The 16,182-nt window shown below is 29.1% G+C and overlaps 1 protein-coding gene across 1 annotated transcript in view; it reads left to right on the top strand.

Moving 5' to 3' along the window:
- LOC143192947 (neuroligin-4, Y-linked) overlaps window positions 1-16,182 on the top strand; it is an 808,161-nt gene that overhangs the window by 727,522 nt on the left and 64,457 nt on the right. Inside the window, exons 9-10 of the mRNA XM_076398803.1 lie at window positions 2,080-2,231; window positions 7,899-8,017. Of these exons, the coding sequence (XP_076254918.1) occupies window positions 2,080-2,231; window positions 7,899-8,017 (271 nt within the window). The remainder of the gene's footprint in view (window positions 1-2,079; window positions 2,232-7,898; window positions 8,018-16,182) is intronic.

Below are 16,182 nucleotides of genomic sequence, written 5' to 3'. Positions count from 1 at the left end.
TTAAAAAGGAAAATGCAGTGTAGTTTCAACAAAAGTTATCTAGTGTTGATGTGGAGAATGCTTAAGGGACAGTGTCAAAATTAGTTTTCTCTCTTTTGTTGACCAAATTTTTATCGAACATTGGCTATAAGATAACTTTAACCATTTAGACAAGACTAGATACTAAATTACGGTCAATCCTTAGGCTCTATCTAAACTACCAGTGAACGCATACCCTATTAGTATTTATTCAAGAACCATACTGTAGCACATTTGGTATTATTTTGCTCCTATAATTTTTAAAAAGGAAAATGCAGTGTAGGTTCGTCGAAAGTTATCTAGTGTTGATGTTTTCTCTCTTTTGTTGACGAAATTTGTATTGAACATTGGCTATAAGATAACTTTAACCATTTAGGCAAGACTAGATACTAAATAACGGTCTACCCTTGGGCTCTACCTAAACTACCAGTGAAAAATGTAACGGACCTAGTTTCTTTTATGGATTTTCTCTGAATCGAAATGATATCAAGCAAATTTTTAATTGATCGATTACGAGTAATTAAACCACAAATCCGACACTTCACTATCGATAACTAATGTGAGTGAAATGGATATTTAAAAAAGTATTGATGAGTAAAAATTATCTTCCATCACAACAACTTTATTCTATTAGATTTCAGAGGTTGTACCGTGATATAATTATTATTTTACCAGAAAAGAAGCAAAAGGCCATCAATTAAAACATGTTTATCATTGACTAAAGTTTCAAACTTATTTGACTAAATTCGTTTTCAAAAATATGAAAATAACAAAATTACTTCTTCCCCAATACATCATATTATCAAATATTGTAGATATTACCATTTTACAGTTATTGTTCATCGTTATTTTCTAATATTCTCGTTTCTTGACTGTTCAAGCGACTGATTTCGGGTATATGTTTTAAATACTATGCCTTCATCTAGAATTATTGGTAAATGGAAGAGGCAAAGCAGAATATTTCATTTATGCCTATCCATATAGATTTAATTTAATTTTACAATTTATAGCTAAACGTTACCAGGCCACAAAATAATATGCCAATAAATTTATTGCCAAAGTCGGGAAATAGAATTTTTATGTGACTATAGACGGCTTAAAAATAACCTTACATATTTTATTAGGTCAAATGTGTTTTCCGAGTTTCGCGAAATTGGCTGAAAGCAAGAGGAGAAGCTTACAAAATAAGTTAATTTAATATTCTGTGACTGACAATGCAACAATATTTTGATTCAATCGATTTAAAACTAGCAGTAAAATTCTGGAATACAGACCACCTGTTGGATGCCATAAGTTAATTCTAAGGAGTAGAAAATATGACATTGTGATAGCTCATGCTCTGCACCTTGAGAAACTGACTTTACATTAGAATGTGCTGCGAGAATCAAAATCATCGTTCAAATTGATTAAAATTTATAGGAGAATTAGAAAAATGGGTACCATATCAGTTAACTACAAAAACAAACAATATTTTAAATTAATATTTTAAATTTTAATAAACATTAAACGCTCTATAAAAAGTTTAATAAGCCTTAAACATAATTTAGTAGACCGTGATAATATATGTAGAAATATTGCGACTCAGCCCGCTATTAAAATAGAAATTGATGCAATTGAGAAAAAAAAGTAACAAAATAAAATGTATATTATTTTGAAACTTAATAAATATAATATCTGATTAGAAATATCATCGTAATCACCACAAGAGAAACCCCCTTAGACCAATAATATATGATATATAAACAAATCTCTAGATCTAATAATATATTTAGTTTTTTTAATGAACGAAAGAAAACATTTTCAAATATTTTTGTTCTAGGACATTCACAAATATTAAACAATCACAAACATAAATTTACGACCATGTCCCAGCAGGATTCGAACCCGCGACTGTCGCAACAGTAAGTGGGTTGTCCTGTTGCCTTTACCACTGCGCAACCAAGCTGGCTTTATTGTCTTTTGTTTTAAAATCAAAAGGCAACATCATTTGATGTATTTTTTAGAATTAATATTAATTTAATTGATTCATGTTCATTTAGCATATAATTCATTTTTTTACAGAGAATGGGTACTGTACATGGTGAAGAATTGCCTTATATGTTTGGTGCTCCGCTAGTGGATGGATTTAATCATTTCCCAAGAAATTACACTCGATCGGAATTGGCGTTATCTGAATCATTTATTATATTTATTGCAAACTTCGCTAGGACAGGGTAAGTCATATATATAATTTATCAGCTAAATAATAATTTTTCAACAATATTTGCATGGCTTGAGAAATATCCAATGGAAAAAAACTATTAAAAATAACTATTAAAATTGAAGTATCATAGCAATTCCTTTCCTCACTAGGAAAAAAACTCACTAGGCTTCTGTTTTTATTTTGAATAATCGGGATTAATTTCATGACGTTTCATATACATTAGTTCAGATCGTTAAATATGATCTGGCTGATACAGTTTTCACAAATTCTAAAGAAATGTCATAGTAGAATAAATTAGTTTCGAAACTATTATTACGTTCTGTCAACGCTAAAAATAGTTTTTTTTTAAATATCGTTTTTTTTTTTAAATATTTTATATTACAGAAACGAATTTATGTTACTAATGGGACAAACATTTCAAATATTCCATATGACTTGTTTGAATGTAAGGAAATACCTTGAATAGCTTAAATACTTTACTATATATAAAACAAACATCTACTACCAATCTGAAGTAAAAGATCAAGTACTTTTATATGGTTATTTCTTACTGTACATTTTATATGTGTAATAAAAGTAAATTTTTAAAATCAGGATTTCTCGTAAAATGGCTAATATAAAATTTAATTCCATGTTCCTTGCTCTTTTTCTTGTCGGTAATCTCAATATAAAATATAAGAGAAAAAACGTAGGAACTATTTATCTAATTAGAGAATATACGACATATAAATAGATATTGAGGTGCAGTAGTTTTAATGATATTGCATTTGATATTTTGGAAATAAAATTATGTATTCACTTTATTGTAGTAATTGTGAAGGGGTGCAGATACAAATAATTTCTGAGGGTTTTTTTTTATAAACTTGAGGCTTTGTCTTATACATGTTGCATAATCACTTGATTTTAATTTTTCTTCTATAAAGAATCTAATCAATACTTCAATTTAGACAATCAAACTTCAGTCAGACAAAGTAACAATTTCATTTTCAAACGGTGTTACATGATGATTTATCTTGGCTTGAATGGTCAACGCCCTATGTCAAGCTTCATATATTTTTAGCTTTGAACTACGTTATTTTCTCAGCGCTTTCGTCTCTTCCTGTAACTTGTTTTAGTCAGTGTAATCATAAGTTTCTAAATATAATCTATGCATCTCATTTGCACATTACTCATTAAGTTGGGGAAATAATATAACAAAGAAGTAAAACAAAAATAATGAAAGAGTAGAAAAGTTAGATAAAGAGTTGGATCAGTAAAGATATTTTATTTACGGCTACAAGCATGTCAGCTCTCACCAATGAGTTCAAATAAGTAGAATTTACATACTGTTTAAAGTATATGTATTCATTTATTAGAGTATTGATCTGTGACGTAAACCTAAAGAGCACAAAGGAAAAACCAACATAAAACTGGGGGGTAAAAAATCGCATTTGTAACAAAAGCTTTCAAAAAAAATTTATTATCATGAAACTTCACAAAATACGCAATATGTATCCTGGTCTGTGAGATAAATGATGCCCCGTCCGAAAAGGTCTACCCCAAGTGCTAAATTTTAAATAGCCAAGTGTCCGTGAAAAAGGTTTTAAATTTACCGGGTGGCAAAAGGAAGATGGATTCCCAATAGACGGCCTATTTCATAAATCGCATTTTTTGTGGCATAGGTCTGACTGCTTAAAATTATTTAAAATGCTAGTTTAACTTAAATTACTTTATTCATTTTTAGCCGTGTTTCATTAAAAATTATTCGATACCAAGCATTTTTCAATTTTTCAACCGTCTCGTTTATTTTTTGTTGCATGTTCGCTAAGGACCTTATTAATGTTTCATCCATTCTGGCAATGAATAATTCAAACTTCGTTTCTTTAAAATTTTTTAAGATTTACCTTTTAAATTTCAAATGAAATTTGAAAACTTGGCTAAATATAAATAATATATTTATAAATATATATTATAATATAATAAATATAAACTCTAAAATACAGTAATTGTTATTATATAGAAAAATTTAAAAAGCTTTTGTTTTATTTAATATCATTATTTAATAAAATGTTAGTCGCTATATTCTCTCAATTTTCTGGTAACCTGGTTTACCATATCAAGAGAAGATGAGAAGAGAGATAAGATGATATCAAGAGATCTCTTGAGACTCTTTATGGCCTCATACAATTTTCATATGTTTATTTGATAATTTATTTCGTAGATGCTGTTGCGAAAGCTTTTCGCATTTTTAATCCTACGAATGTTACGTTATTTACAAACCTTTTTATGTATTTTGACAATATTTATAACAGAATTTTGAACGCTGTCGTGTGGGCCAAATTGCTTGGTTCCATTTGGGCTAAGAAATATCCTATAAAAATCGATGATGCTTTCGTTTGGTCTGATTGTTAATTTTTTAGTTCTGAATTTCTATATGCTATTTTTATCGTCGAAGTTAAGTTCACTATGCTTAATATTTTGAAACTATTGGCAAACACATTTTTCTGTTAGACTAGCTTTATAGGTGTCTTCAAATCAAACAAAATTTCCTGTAATGGGCATTACACAGTCAGAAATTAAATATACAGATTTAGCCTTCAAAATAATATATTGTAAGCTTCAGCACATAGATACTAAACATTTGTGTTTTAGTAAACATTTGGAAAAAGGTCGATATATATTTTTTTCGTATCTAGATCAAAAAACTTAACGAAAATCGTCTTTTAGTCTCTGTATGTATTCTATAGTTAAGTAAAATTTTTTTAGTTAAATCAGAACGTAACATTTCGTAGAATTGTTGATTGAGGTCGAGGTCAGATTTGAGGTAATTTTTGCTAAATTTAACTTTTGTATTTCTATACAGTTTGAAGTATAATCTGAATATACTGGGAAGTGGACCCTGTTAGCGGTATTGAAGAGTATTCGAATAAATATGTTGAGCGTAATTTCAAATGCCACATGGTACACTAGAATCAACCAAAAATTTTGAGAAAATAGAAGTGCTATCAATATTTTGTTTTACACTTGCAAAAATCGAGAAGTAATTATATATCATATTATAATTAAAAACGATATATGGATTGAAAATTAAGAAGGATCTTCATGTTTACATATTACTGCTTGTAACATACTTGAAACAATAAATATAATTTATGTTCGTAATAACATTTAGTAGACATTAAACTAACGAATAACACAGTTTACTCATTTTGATTCACTTTGTTTTCCGGAACAACTTTATCTCTCAAAGCTAAGTATATTCAGAAGAAGAGGAAGAGATGAAGAAGAAGGAAGTTTGAAGCTCAAAAATCTGGGTTATCAGAAATGGTACAAAACGCAGAGGGTTGTCAGTTTGATCTCAGCTTATTAATTAGGTAGCGCACAAATGTTAAATATACACAGAACAACACACACACAGAGTATCTTAGATAAATACTTAAAGATCACGTTCTCTATGAAATTCTGTTGGTACACGAATTAAAGGTTTATGTTGCGTCATCGCTGTCAGAAATTATATATCCCTACATTTTTGCCGATGAACATAATGATATCTAGAAGGAATCTTTAGTTTACATTATTTTAATTCGACGAAAGGATCATGGTGATCTAGGATACATGACAGGCCAAGTTACACCATTACCCATCCCAAAAATTATACCTCAAAATTTAATTTTCCTATGACATTCATAGCATCTGAACCGGATTCCTTACAAAATAAACATAATTACCTCCAACGTGTACTTCCTCATAACAGATACAGGATAAGGGATATAAATATAAAGATCCTGAGCTATGCAAATGAGCAATAAGATCGAATACTTACCTATTATGTAAAGGACAACAGAAGAAGATAAACCCGAAAAAGTTTCGCTAGCATTTTTTAATCATTTCTGATAACTTCAGACCGCACTGGAAAGTTATTGAAGAAACACAACAGCAAAGTTGTATTTAAACCACACAGAAGGATTATTCCAATACTATCTAACTGCAAAGCTAAAAGAGATTCGTCAAAGCTAACATTGAAGGAATATAAGGGAAGAACTGAGGATACGATGGAAAACAAGAAAATTATTTGCGGCTTAATGATGGATGAATACTGGCAATTCAGTTCAGTATAGTCGAGGATTTAACTCCACAATTTTGCGTCGAAGCATCGAGAGTTGTTTCTAGAGAGTAAGTTAACCTGACTAGGAGAAGTTCTTAAATTTCTGAAAATGCAATTAGTACCTATTATAAAATGTGGGAAAGTTTGATACGTTTTTAGGATGATACGTTATTAATAACTTCTCATCATATAGAATATCAAAAATGATTTCTATTTACTAGTTGTTTTAGTGTTATGTATTAAATTATATTACAATATCAAAACTAACCAATTAATTAAAATTAGTTTTTGATGTTAAATATTTAATATTCTATAGAGAATCTTGAACTTCCTGCAAAGATAACATGCATATTTATCATACGCCTCTTGTTTTAATATAATGAACGCTCGACAGAGGTAAGCACGACAGTAGCAAATTTAATCTTTTGAAGGTATGCATGTACACAATTTATAATTTAACCCTCCACTGGGAGACAAATCGACATCGTAGCGACGAACGCCAAAAGAGGCGTAACTTCCGCGCTTGGCACAGCTTCTATTTTCTCTCTGCATTGTTCAAACGCCAATCCCACGAATTTCGTGCTTTCGGAAATCCGAATAAATTTTCCTTATGCTAATTTAACCGTATAAAGCACACGATCCTAATCGTCTGGGAGATGCACCACCTGAATTATTCTAATTTAAATTCTACTTTAATATTTCCACGCTAACTCGAGGTCAATTAAAGTCGAAACCAATTGTTCGACGGAAATATGAGTTTTTCTAATAAGCGACTGTTGTATTACTCCCAAAAATCCGTTAACAACTTTTTCATAACAGAAATATTATTTAAGAGGGCATTCTAGTTTAGAGACTTGGAAAACAATTATTGTCCACTTTTACTAATCTCTCTCTAATGTAATAATTACTCGTTAATTCTTAAGTCCTCATAGAAAATCGCTATAAATTGATCTTGAAAAATTGAAATCAGCACCAATTTAGGCATCAAATGTTTCAGACCGCAGTCAGGAATCGGCTCTTATAGAAGCAAACATTCGATTAACTGCTAATTGCAAAGTATATGAAAATCTACTTGGATATTCTTGGAATGAAAAATCCTGTTCCTTGTATTTACCAAAAATTGCTCCTTCCAGGTACCATTTGTTTAGATTAATCACTCATTCCTTGGAGGTATTGTATTTACACTTAATTATGGACGGTACTTTAAATACAATAAATACCACATTTTATGAATACAACTTAAGTTATTAGAAAAAACCTGAAAATTTATTCGTATGCTCAATTATTATTAATTTGCTGCAATTTTGCTGCAAAAATTTTAAAAAATGTTGATTGAAAACAAATCGATATCCATGAATTAAAGGAACTTTTCATTTTGTGAGTATTACAACGTTTCCAATAAAAATATGATAACTAATTGATTAAGATGATATCAGGCTCCGAAGTAATTAATTTACCCAAGAACGGAAATAGTTTCTTGTCGTCAATTAGTAAATATCTCTCGGAAAAGTAGAAGAGAGAATATAGAACCTAATTCCAATTATCAGTAATTTTTTCGCTCGCAAAACTTTAATGAAATTCCTTCTTTTCCAGAAATCCCAATGAACATCACAAGCAGGAGCCGGTTTTAGCAGCATCAAGGGAAAGGAATCGATTTCGATCAATTGTTTGGGACGAATATGATTCAGTACATCAAAAATATTTAGAAATAGGTAAGTCATAGAATATGTACATTACAACAATATCTAATAAGCTTTATTTAATATTTTCCATTTGAGGAGGCACACAATATATTTTACATATATTAGTTCAAATGGTAAAGTATCTAATGAACTTTTTCAGTAAGTTAATGATGTTAGACAATTTAAATTCTTTTCGTTCTATAAAAACAGGGGCACAATTTTATGAACACTAAAATTACATTTTCTTATTCAATATATTATTGAATTTCTATATATTTCAATATTTGTTCTTTTTTAAAATTTTTTAAAAAATATCTCTCTTACCATCTATGGGTTTATCTGGAATGGACCTACCGTTTAACATTGGCTCCGAACCATGGTCCTCAGCATTAAGCCTACCGACTGGCGAGTGACCTACTTTAGAAATCGTCCCAGAAGACATCCGGTCTTACCCAGCCTTACTGGCGTGGCTGGGATCATTTTCCTTGTCGGATTTTACACACTTGCCTAGGACAATCACAAATTTTAAACAATCACAAATATAAATAAACGACCATGCCCAAGCATAATTCGAACCCGCGAGTAGGAGGACCGTCCTATCGCCTTTACCACTGCGTCACCAAGCCGGCCAATATTTGTTCTAATTTAACTATTGATTATTTGTTTAATCTAGCTGGCCAAAGATTAGCAATTATCTCAGTTGTTACATTTTACACAAAATTCCCTTTGTGTCCTAACAAATCAATGGCAATACTGAATTATAGGATCTAACCTGCATTATAGCCGGTTTGTACTACTTTGCACTAAACTTGTTTTCTTGATTAAATGAAATAACATGTAGTACATTATTATTCCATTGTGATACAATTTTTTGAACTCAAACTCAAACTCAGTCATAATATATATATATATATATATATATATATATATATATATATATATATATATATATATATATATATATATATATTCAAAGAAGATAAATCAAACTTTCTTTGGGTATTTGGATGAGTAGTTTGACAACATATAATCTTTTATATAACTGGCTAGCTTATAAGTCTAATTTTCGTAAGACTTCCTTGTTTTTCTTCGTTAATATTTACAAATGAATGTAGTACATTCCCTGCAAATATTTCTCTGACATGCTGTGCATTATTTTTCGGGTGTCTTTTATTGCTGAGCATTTTTACAGTTTCCTCCTATATATGCTGAGACTAAAGCTTGTTTCTTAGCTGGCATATATTAACATTCAAAAGTTGTCTTATGTTTATTTTTGTTTGCTGGGAAACACGACAAGATGCTCATGTAGTTGTATTATTACAAACTGCAATGAATTTGCATTTATCGTATCCTTATCTTTTCCTGTTGAACCATTCATTGACTTTTACTTGTTCATGTCATATTTAATATGAATTATCAATTATAAAGCAGAATTGACTTAAAAACGGAATTTTTTACATAAATATAATCTAATCGATCATAAATAAAATCTGTTAAATATTATTCAATATTAAGTCTCAATTGTAACATATGGTTACATTTTAGTGATACATATTGCAACTTTTATTTAAAAAAAAGAAACTAAAAATGTTTCAATAGCCGCCTGTCTGCATATTTTTGTAATAGTGCATATATTAGTGCTTTTTACACCACTATCATCAAAGCAAATACTCATAATATCATATATTTTCCATTAAAGTTTGATAAAATCTCTTCAATATTTCATAGTAACCGGCAAATTGTATTGTCTCTCTTTCACAGGCAGGTTTGTAATTATCTAGTAGTAGTTAATTATGTGACCAATGATTTTACTGTGTACACCAATATCGTTTATATTCTTGCTATTAACTGGTTTTAATGCAATCCAATTATGGTAAGTGCTTAATATGTTGGTAGGCTAATTGAAAATTCGCTTTTGTGTGTTTGAAATGCTCGAGTATTTTTTGATCAAAATTTTGGTTAGTTAAACATTTTTAAGCAATACCGTAGTAGAGTGTTATACCTTTTTATATTTATGTATATACAATTATATATTATTTTATGTATCTTCAGCTATTTAAATTTTATTAAAAAATAGGAAAAATTAATAGTTTGGAAATCCACATTCATTACATGTTTATTGTATTGTAATGTATTTTGTCAAATTAATCTATGCGCTTCATCTATAGATTTTTTGAAATTATAGAAATAAAGTAAATAATATATAAAAGTAGCCTTTATTTGAGTATAAGAGGAATAGAGAAAAAGAAAAAAAATGTGTTGCTGATACCATTTAAATAATGATTAATTATGGCGTTTTAAGAAGGAGAAAGAGCTATTTGGTCACCTAATATTTTCCGCTTATACCAAAACCTTTTCTGGCTGTTAATAAGTTCTTCCGGTATCCGAAATATGAATGAATTAATGTGGATGATAAAAAACTGTAAAACTGTCACTGTTCATATATATGTAAAGAAAATTGAGTAAGTTTAAAGAATTTAAAGCATGTTGATAATTACACACTGATGACGAAAAAAAAGACATCTTATTTCAATAAGTTAAGTAGTTCGTCGAATTTAGATTGTGTGAATCACGATGGCATAATAATTTAATTGAAGCAGCAGCATAACTTTGTCTTAGACATATATCCTGTAGAATCTATAAATGTTAGTTACAGTATGTTTTAGTGATGTTAAGACGGTTAAAAGTGAAGTCGCATTATCTATACAACTAACAGCCTTTGCAAATAAAATATTTTATTGCCCTTTTTCGTATTGTTTATTGTTTAAGCATTTTTATCACCTAACATGGCCCATATGAATTTTTATATCTATGTTCATGAAACAATTACTGCAACTTCATAGCTTTTTGAGAGAACTGGTGGTAAATAAAAGTCAGTTAGCAGAAGTTGTAACCAAAATTGGTTTATGAAAACTGTCTAAAGAGTGGAAGCAAAGCATGAATATTAAATTGTTTGCCACATAGGTTATTTATATGTTCAATAGTGACAATTGAGTAATAAATAATTACTTACTTTTAGTTATTTTATATAAAAATATAGCGCGTTATGAAATGACTTGTTTCTAATAATTGAATAAAGTACGTCAGCTTGAATCAGTTGTATGGTTTCGTTTGATACGATAAGCTGTGAGTGTATACTGCTTTTAGCTGATATTACAAAATGCATAGTAACAAAATTATACCTGTTACATAAAAGGCTTATTAATTGATTAATAATATTTTTTAATTAATTGATTTAGTTGACTTAATAACACTGACTTTTTATCGCTAACCAGACAATTTATCTTCGTTGTATCAAAAGTTCTTCATGCCTGAATTCCCGAAATTTTTATGATTCAAATTCTGTTGGTTTCACTTCGTATTGTATGACTTTTATTATGTTTATATTGAATTACTCTTAGTTTACATGCGTTGAAATTGGTTGTATATTTGTTGTCGCTAAAAAAATAGGTCGGATTTCGGGAGCGCTGTTAAATTTCAACATATAGCTAAAATCAGATTTCTAACTCTACCGAAATTCATGCAAATCAGTTGTGACGGAATCCACTTACACTACAGTAACAATATTCGAGAACAGTCCCATTAATCTACCTATAGAGAAGGACAAAAACAAACCTTTAGATAAAGCTAACCACCCTATCGTCAAGTTTATTGGAGATAAAATTTCCCGGTTAAGTTACGGATTTATTTAATTGTACAAGTTAGGTTTTCCAAAAAAATACACAATTATGCCGAGGACGAATGGACTACAATACGGAATATAACTTCGGAAACGGGGGGAAGATAACATTAACGACATTAACGATGTCTCTTGAAACTTTGAAATACAAAATTTGTTTTCAGCACTCGTGATCTCAATCAATTTAATTTCTGTACAATTATTTCATGTTCTGGTGACGGAAAAGAACAGCTGCCTTTCAGTGAAAATTGTTTTCAAAAATTACTTGTTTTAGGCCTGTTTCTTCTTTGATGTATTTATTATGTATAATTCAACGTTTGTCCGGTTTTATTTATTGATTATTTTGTACTTCTCTTACCAGTTAGTGTCGGAAAAATACCTATCTGAATCTTTTAAAAGTAATAACCATAGTTTTTTTTATTGAGCATATATATTCATTAAGAATATTGAACGTGAAAATCATATTATTTCTTAATTTTTTTACACAATTTATATGATAATGAAATACGATTTTATTTCTGCTTAATATTTAGCGTAATTAAGAAATATGTTTAATGAAAATTATGTACCCCTTTAAAACGGTTATTATATATATGGCACTTGGGATGAAGATGTAAATTTTCATGGAAGTAAATCAGGATAAAGGTGAACGTATACTACAGTTCTTACATTTCCAATTAGGATAATGGATTTATTATATCGCGCTTTGTAGGTTTATTAATGAGATTTTTGTAATAACATTTTGAAATTTGGTATATTAATATAATTATTTTTGTTGATTTTGGCGATCTCATTGTCATTTGACGACTATACAAAAGCGTTTTTGTGTAAAATCGGATATTCTATACAAAATAGGTATATACAAATGTTTATATGATTAAATTAGGTGTAATAAATTATAATAAGATATATCACAAACAAAGTATATATACATAAAATTAATGTCAACAATGAAATGTTAATGTTTAAGAGGATATGAAGAAGTAAAATTGTTAAAACATATAAAGACAAACCATAATCATTTGGGGGTTAAGAGGCCGATTCATATGTGTTAAATTCAATTAAAATAGTCTATATCTCTTAAGAATTTCATCAACCCCATCACTACTGTTGCCAACTAGAATGTTATATAATTATTCAGCCTGAATCTTATTCTAATAGAAGAAAGGCGATGGTAGTCGCTCAAAAAGTGAGAGACAAAGATAGCCTATTGAGATTGAGCACGGGAACGGAAAATCCTTTGTTTGATACTTATAAGTAATAGTTATGTTGCGGTTAATGGGTAATGGGGTTGTCTAAAGTTCACGTTTATTTTTCACATAATATATTATTAAAGAAATGATACAATATATGTATCATTATCACCTTCTACAGAAAAAGTTGTTTCGCTAAATATCTGAATATAAAATTCATGTGCGATGTTAAAAAAATTTGCGAATCTAGTGTACCGATAATAAGTTTTGCTTGTCAGAGAAACAGGGAAAATCTTTGATAAATCGCAACTTCACAAATATACTTTAATACATAAAATAAATTGTACAAGAATCGCAAATATAATTTTGATTTTTTTCTAGTATAAGGCTATACAGATTAGAGCATAATATATTTCATATCGCCATATGGCGTTTTTCATTTAGTTTATTGCCTTTTTGGTTATATAGCGACTTGTTAACGAATTATGTTATTTTCCTTTATTGGTCAAGATATTATTTCTAATCGATAACGATAACCTGTGATATAGTTTGAGCTTATAACTTCACAACCATTGTAGTTATCAACTGTTTCAAAATTGCTACTTTCAAAATTTTAAAACAGTTTTTAAATGTTGGAGTACTCATACAGCGAAAAAGCAAAACTATTGAATAGATATTATATTTTGTTCTCCTTTCTTTCTATTTAATTCAAGCTAAAATACTAAAAAGATATTATTCCTTGTCACACATTATTATATCTATCAGAAATTATAGATATATTATATAGATGGTTTATATACAACTAAATAAATAATAATAATGTAACAATTATTAGGTGGACAAAACTCACTAAGAACAAGTACAACATAAAAATTCAGAGCCTTTCTAGTGAAAGTATGGTAAACACTGGTAAATAAGATAATTAATAATAATATAATATTTTATAAATCATACTTTGCTCATGAATATTATTACTCTAAAAGTAATATAGTTAGTCCAGCAGTCTTCTAACTTTCTTCAAATATTTGAAAAACAATTAATGACAATGTGAATTTATATATCAATGTTTTAAGAGAATTAACGTAATTAAAACGTTAATTTAAATTAACGTCTTTACATTAATGAAAACGGAAGAAAAAAAAATTAATGTCATATGTGCTATATTATAAATCGATATTTTATTATAGTACCATCAATATATTTCTTTTGCATTTACTTTGTTCACACAACATGGACTCAAATGTTCTTGGTATGTTTGTAATATTCGCTTGTAATTTTATATTTTTCATCTAGTAGCATTTATATTCCTGTATATTATCCACAGTAGTTCCCATTATAAAAATGTACAATAGTGCCTACAACAATGTCAGCACACATTCTATATTCCTACATGCGTAGACTTATGGTCCTATCTTTTAATAATTACTAAGAATAATGACAATGATGTTAATATATACAAATTTAACATATTTTACGAAAAAGTGTTATATAACTAATTACATTTTGCATTCTTTGATATTATGTGAGCTGTGGAAATTAAGCTATCCTAGTAATATTGTTGATGTTATCACATCTAGAATATATTATAATTTTTATTCATATTTTTAGTTTTAGTGAAGCTTTAATATAATATCAAACATCCACATAAGAGATGAATAAGACGGTAAATACATAATTAGCAAATATTAAAAACAACTTGGTGCGAATTATTGAAATGCGCATATGGAAAACGAGCCAATCATATAATCCATCTCGTTGACTTCCGTGTAATCAATTAGTTTAATACTATCTGCAAATCATATAAGCTGGTTATCATTTGTTATAATATGTATCTTTAATGATAAAATAGCTATTAAAACAAAATTGTTTGTGATTCTAAATTTATAAAGAGTTTTTAGGAAGCTGATGGTTGTTTATTGATGATTTTACCTAATTATAAAATTACCACTTAATCTCCTCTGTGATTACTTCTATTAAGATAAAAACTTTCTAAATTACGAAATGTATTAGCATACAATGCACGTTCTGATTTATTTTTAAATTCTCGGTAACTCGGAGGATCTAATACAGAGTTGAGACTCTGGACGGGAATTAAACTTATGGGATGAATTTTAATGGTTAAACTCGCATATATATCTGATTGTTCTGGAAAGGAACAATATGATGCAGAAATGTTTGAAATTATTTTTTGGATGTCTTTTTGTTATTTTTAGTTAGTCACTATTTCTTAACCTTTTAAGCTTATTAAAAATATATCGGTTGAATGTTGTTGAATTAGAGTTTATATGGGTTTTAAAATTTTTCTCTGCTTTTATTATTTTCTTTTTATAATATCTTTTTAGAATTTACTCACTTAGATTATTACTACAATAATAGTACAGTGGTAATCTATTCTACTATATTTTTCGTAATAGTCCTCAATCCTGTAAATGCAAAATCTTTTACACGATTCTTTAAAAACTTTTTTTTTTCGATGCAAGTACTTTTATACGTAGGGTCGTTAAGGTAGGGCTAATTAATGTTTCAAACGGGTCTGGTGGGGATTTGCTAATACATAAAGAGACTGTGAGATTTTTATTTACTTTTATGTTGTAAAAAATAAATTAAAACGTTATTTTTTACACAATTAGGCACTTTATATTTTACAATACAAAAATTATATCAAAGTAATATATTTATAATTATTAGATCAACTATTGATTTCTCAAAACTTAACAAGCCATTTGAAAAGTCCCCGGCCTGAGACATAGATGGCGCTACTAGAAATAAATCCATGTGTTTTTTAGTTAGCCTTAACTCTCAGAAGATGCGTGTTTAAATTTGACAGCTCTCGGGTTATTGGTTTGTGAATTATAGCATTTTGAGTAAAGCAACTTTTGTTAATGTGAAAAAAATGAACAAAAAGAATTTCGCGTGTTGATAAAATATTGCTTTTTCAAAGGTAAAAATACAGTCGAAGCAAAAACTTGGCTTGATGCCGAGTTTCCGGACACAGGCCCAGGAAAATTAACCATCAAGGATTGGTATGCTAAGTTTAGACGTGGTGAAATGAACACCGATGACGGTGAACGCAGTGGTCGCCCAAAAGTGGATTTTGAATGACCGTACATTGAAACAGAATTAAATATCAGACACTCTAAATATATCAACTGAACATGTACATCATATCATTCACGAATATTTGGGTATGAGAAAACTCTGCGCAAAGTGGGGGCCGCGCGAGCTTACTTTTGTCCAAAAACAATGACGAGTTGATGATTTGGAGCAGTGTTTGAGGATGATCAAGCGTAATAAACCCGCGTTTTTGCATCGATATGTGAGAA

This window comes from Rhynchophorus ferrugineus, unplaced genomic scaffold, assembly GCF_030347505.1.
Source record: "Rhynchophorus ferrugineus isolate W39M unplaced genomic scaffold, kcgeb_rfMv2 rfM3, whole genome shotgun sequence".
NCBI classification, from domain to species: domain Eukaryota; kingdom Metazoa; phylum Arthropoda; class Insecta; order Coleoptera; family Curculionidae; genus Rhynchophorus; species Rhynchophorus ferrugineus.
This window is presented reverse-complemented; position numbering and strand designations above follow the sequence as displayed.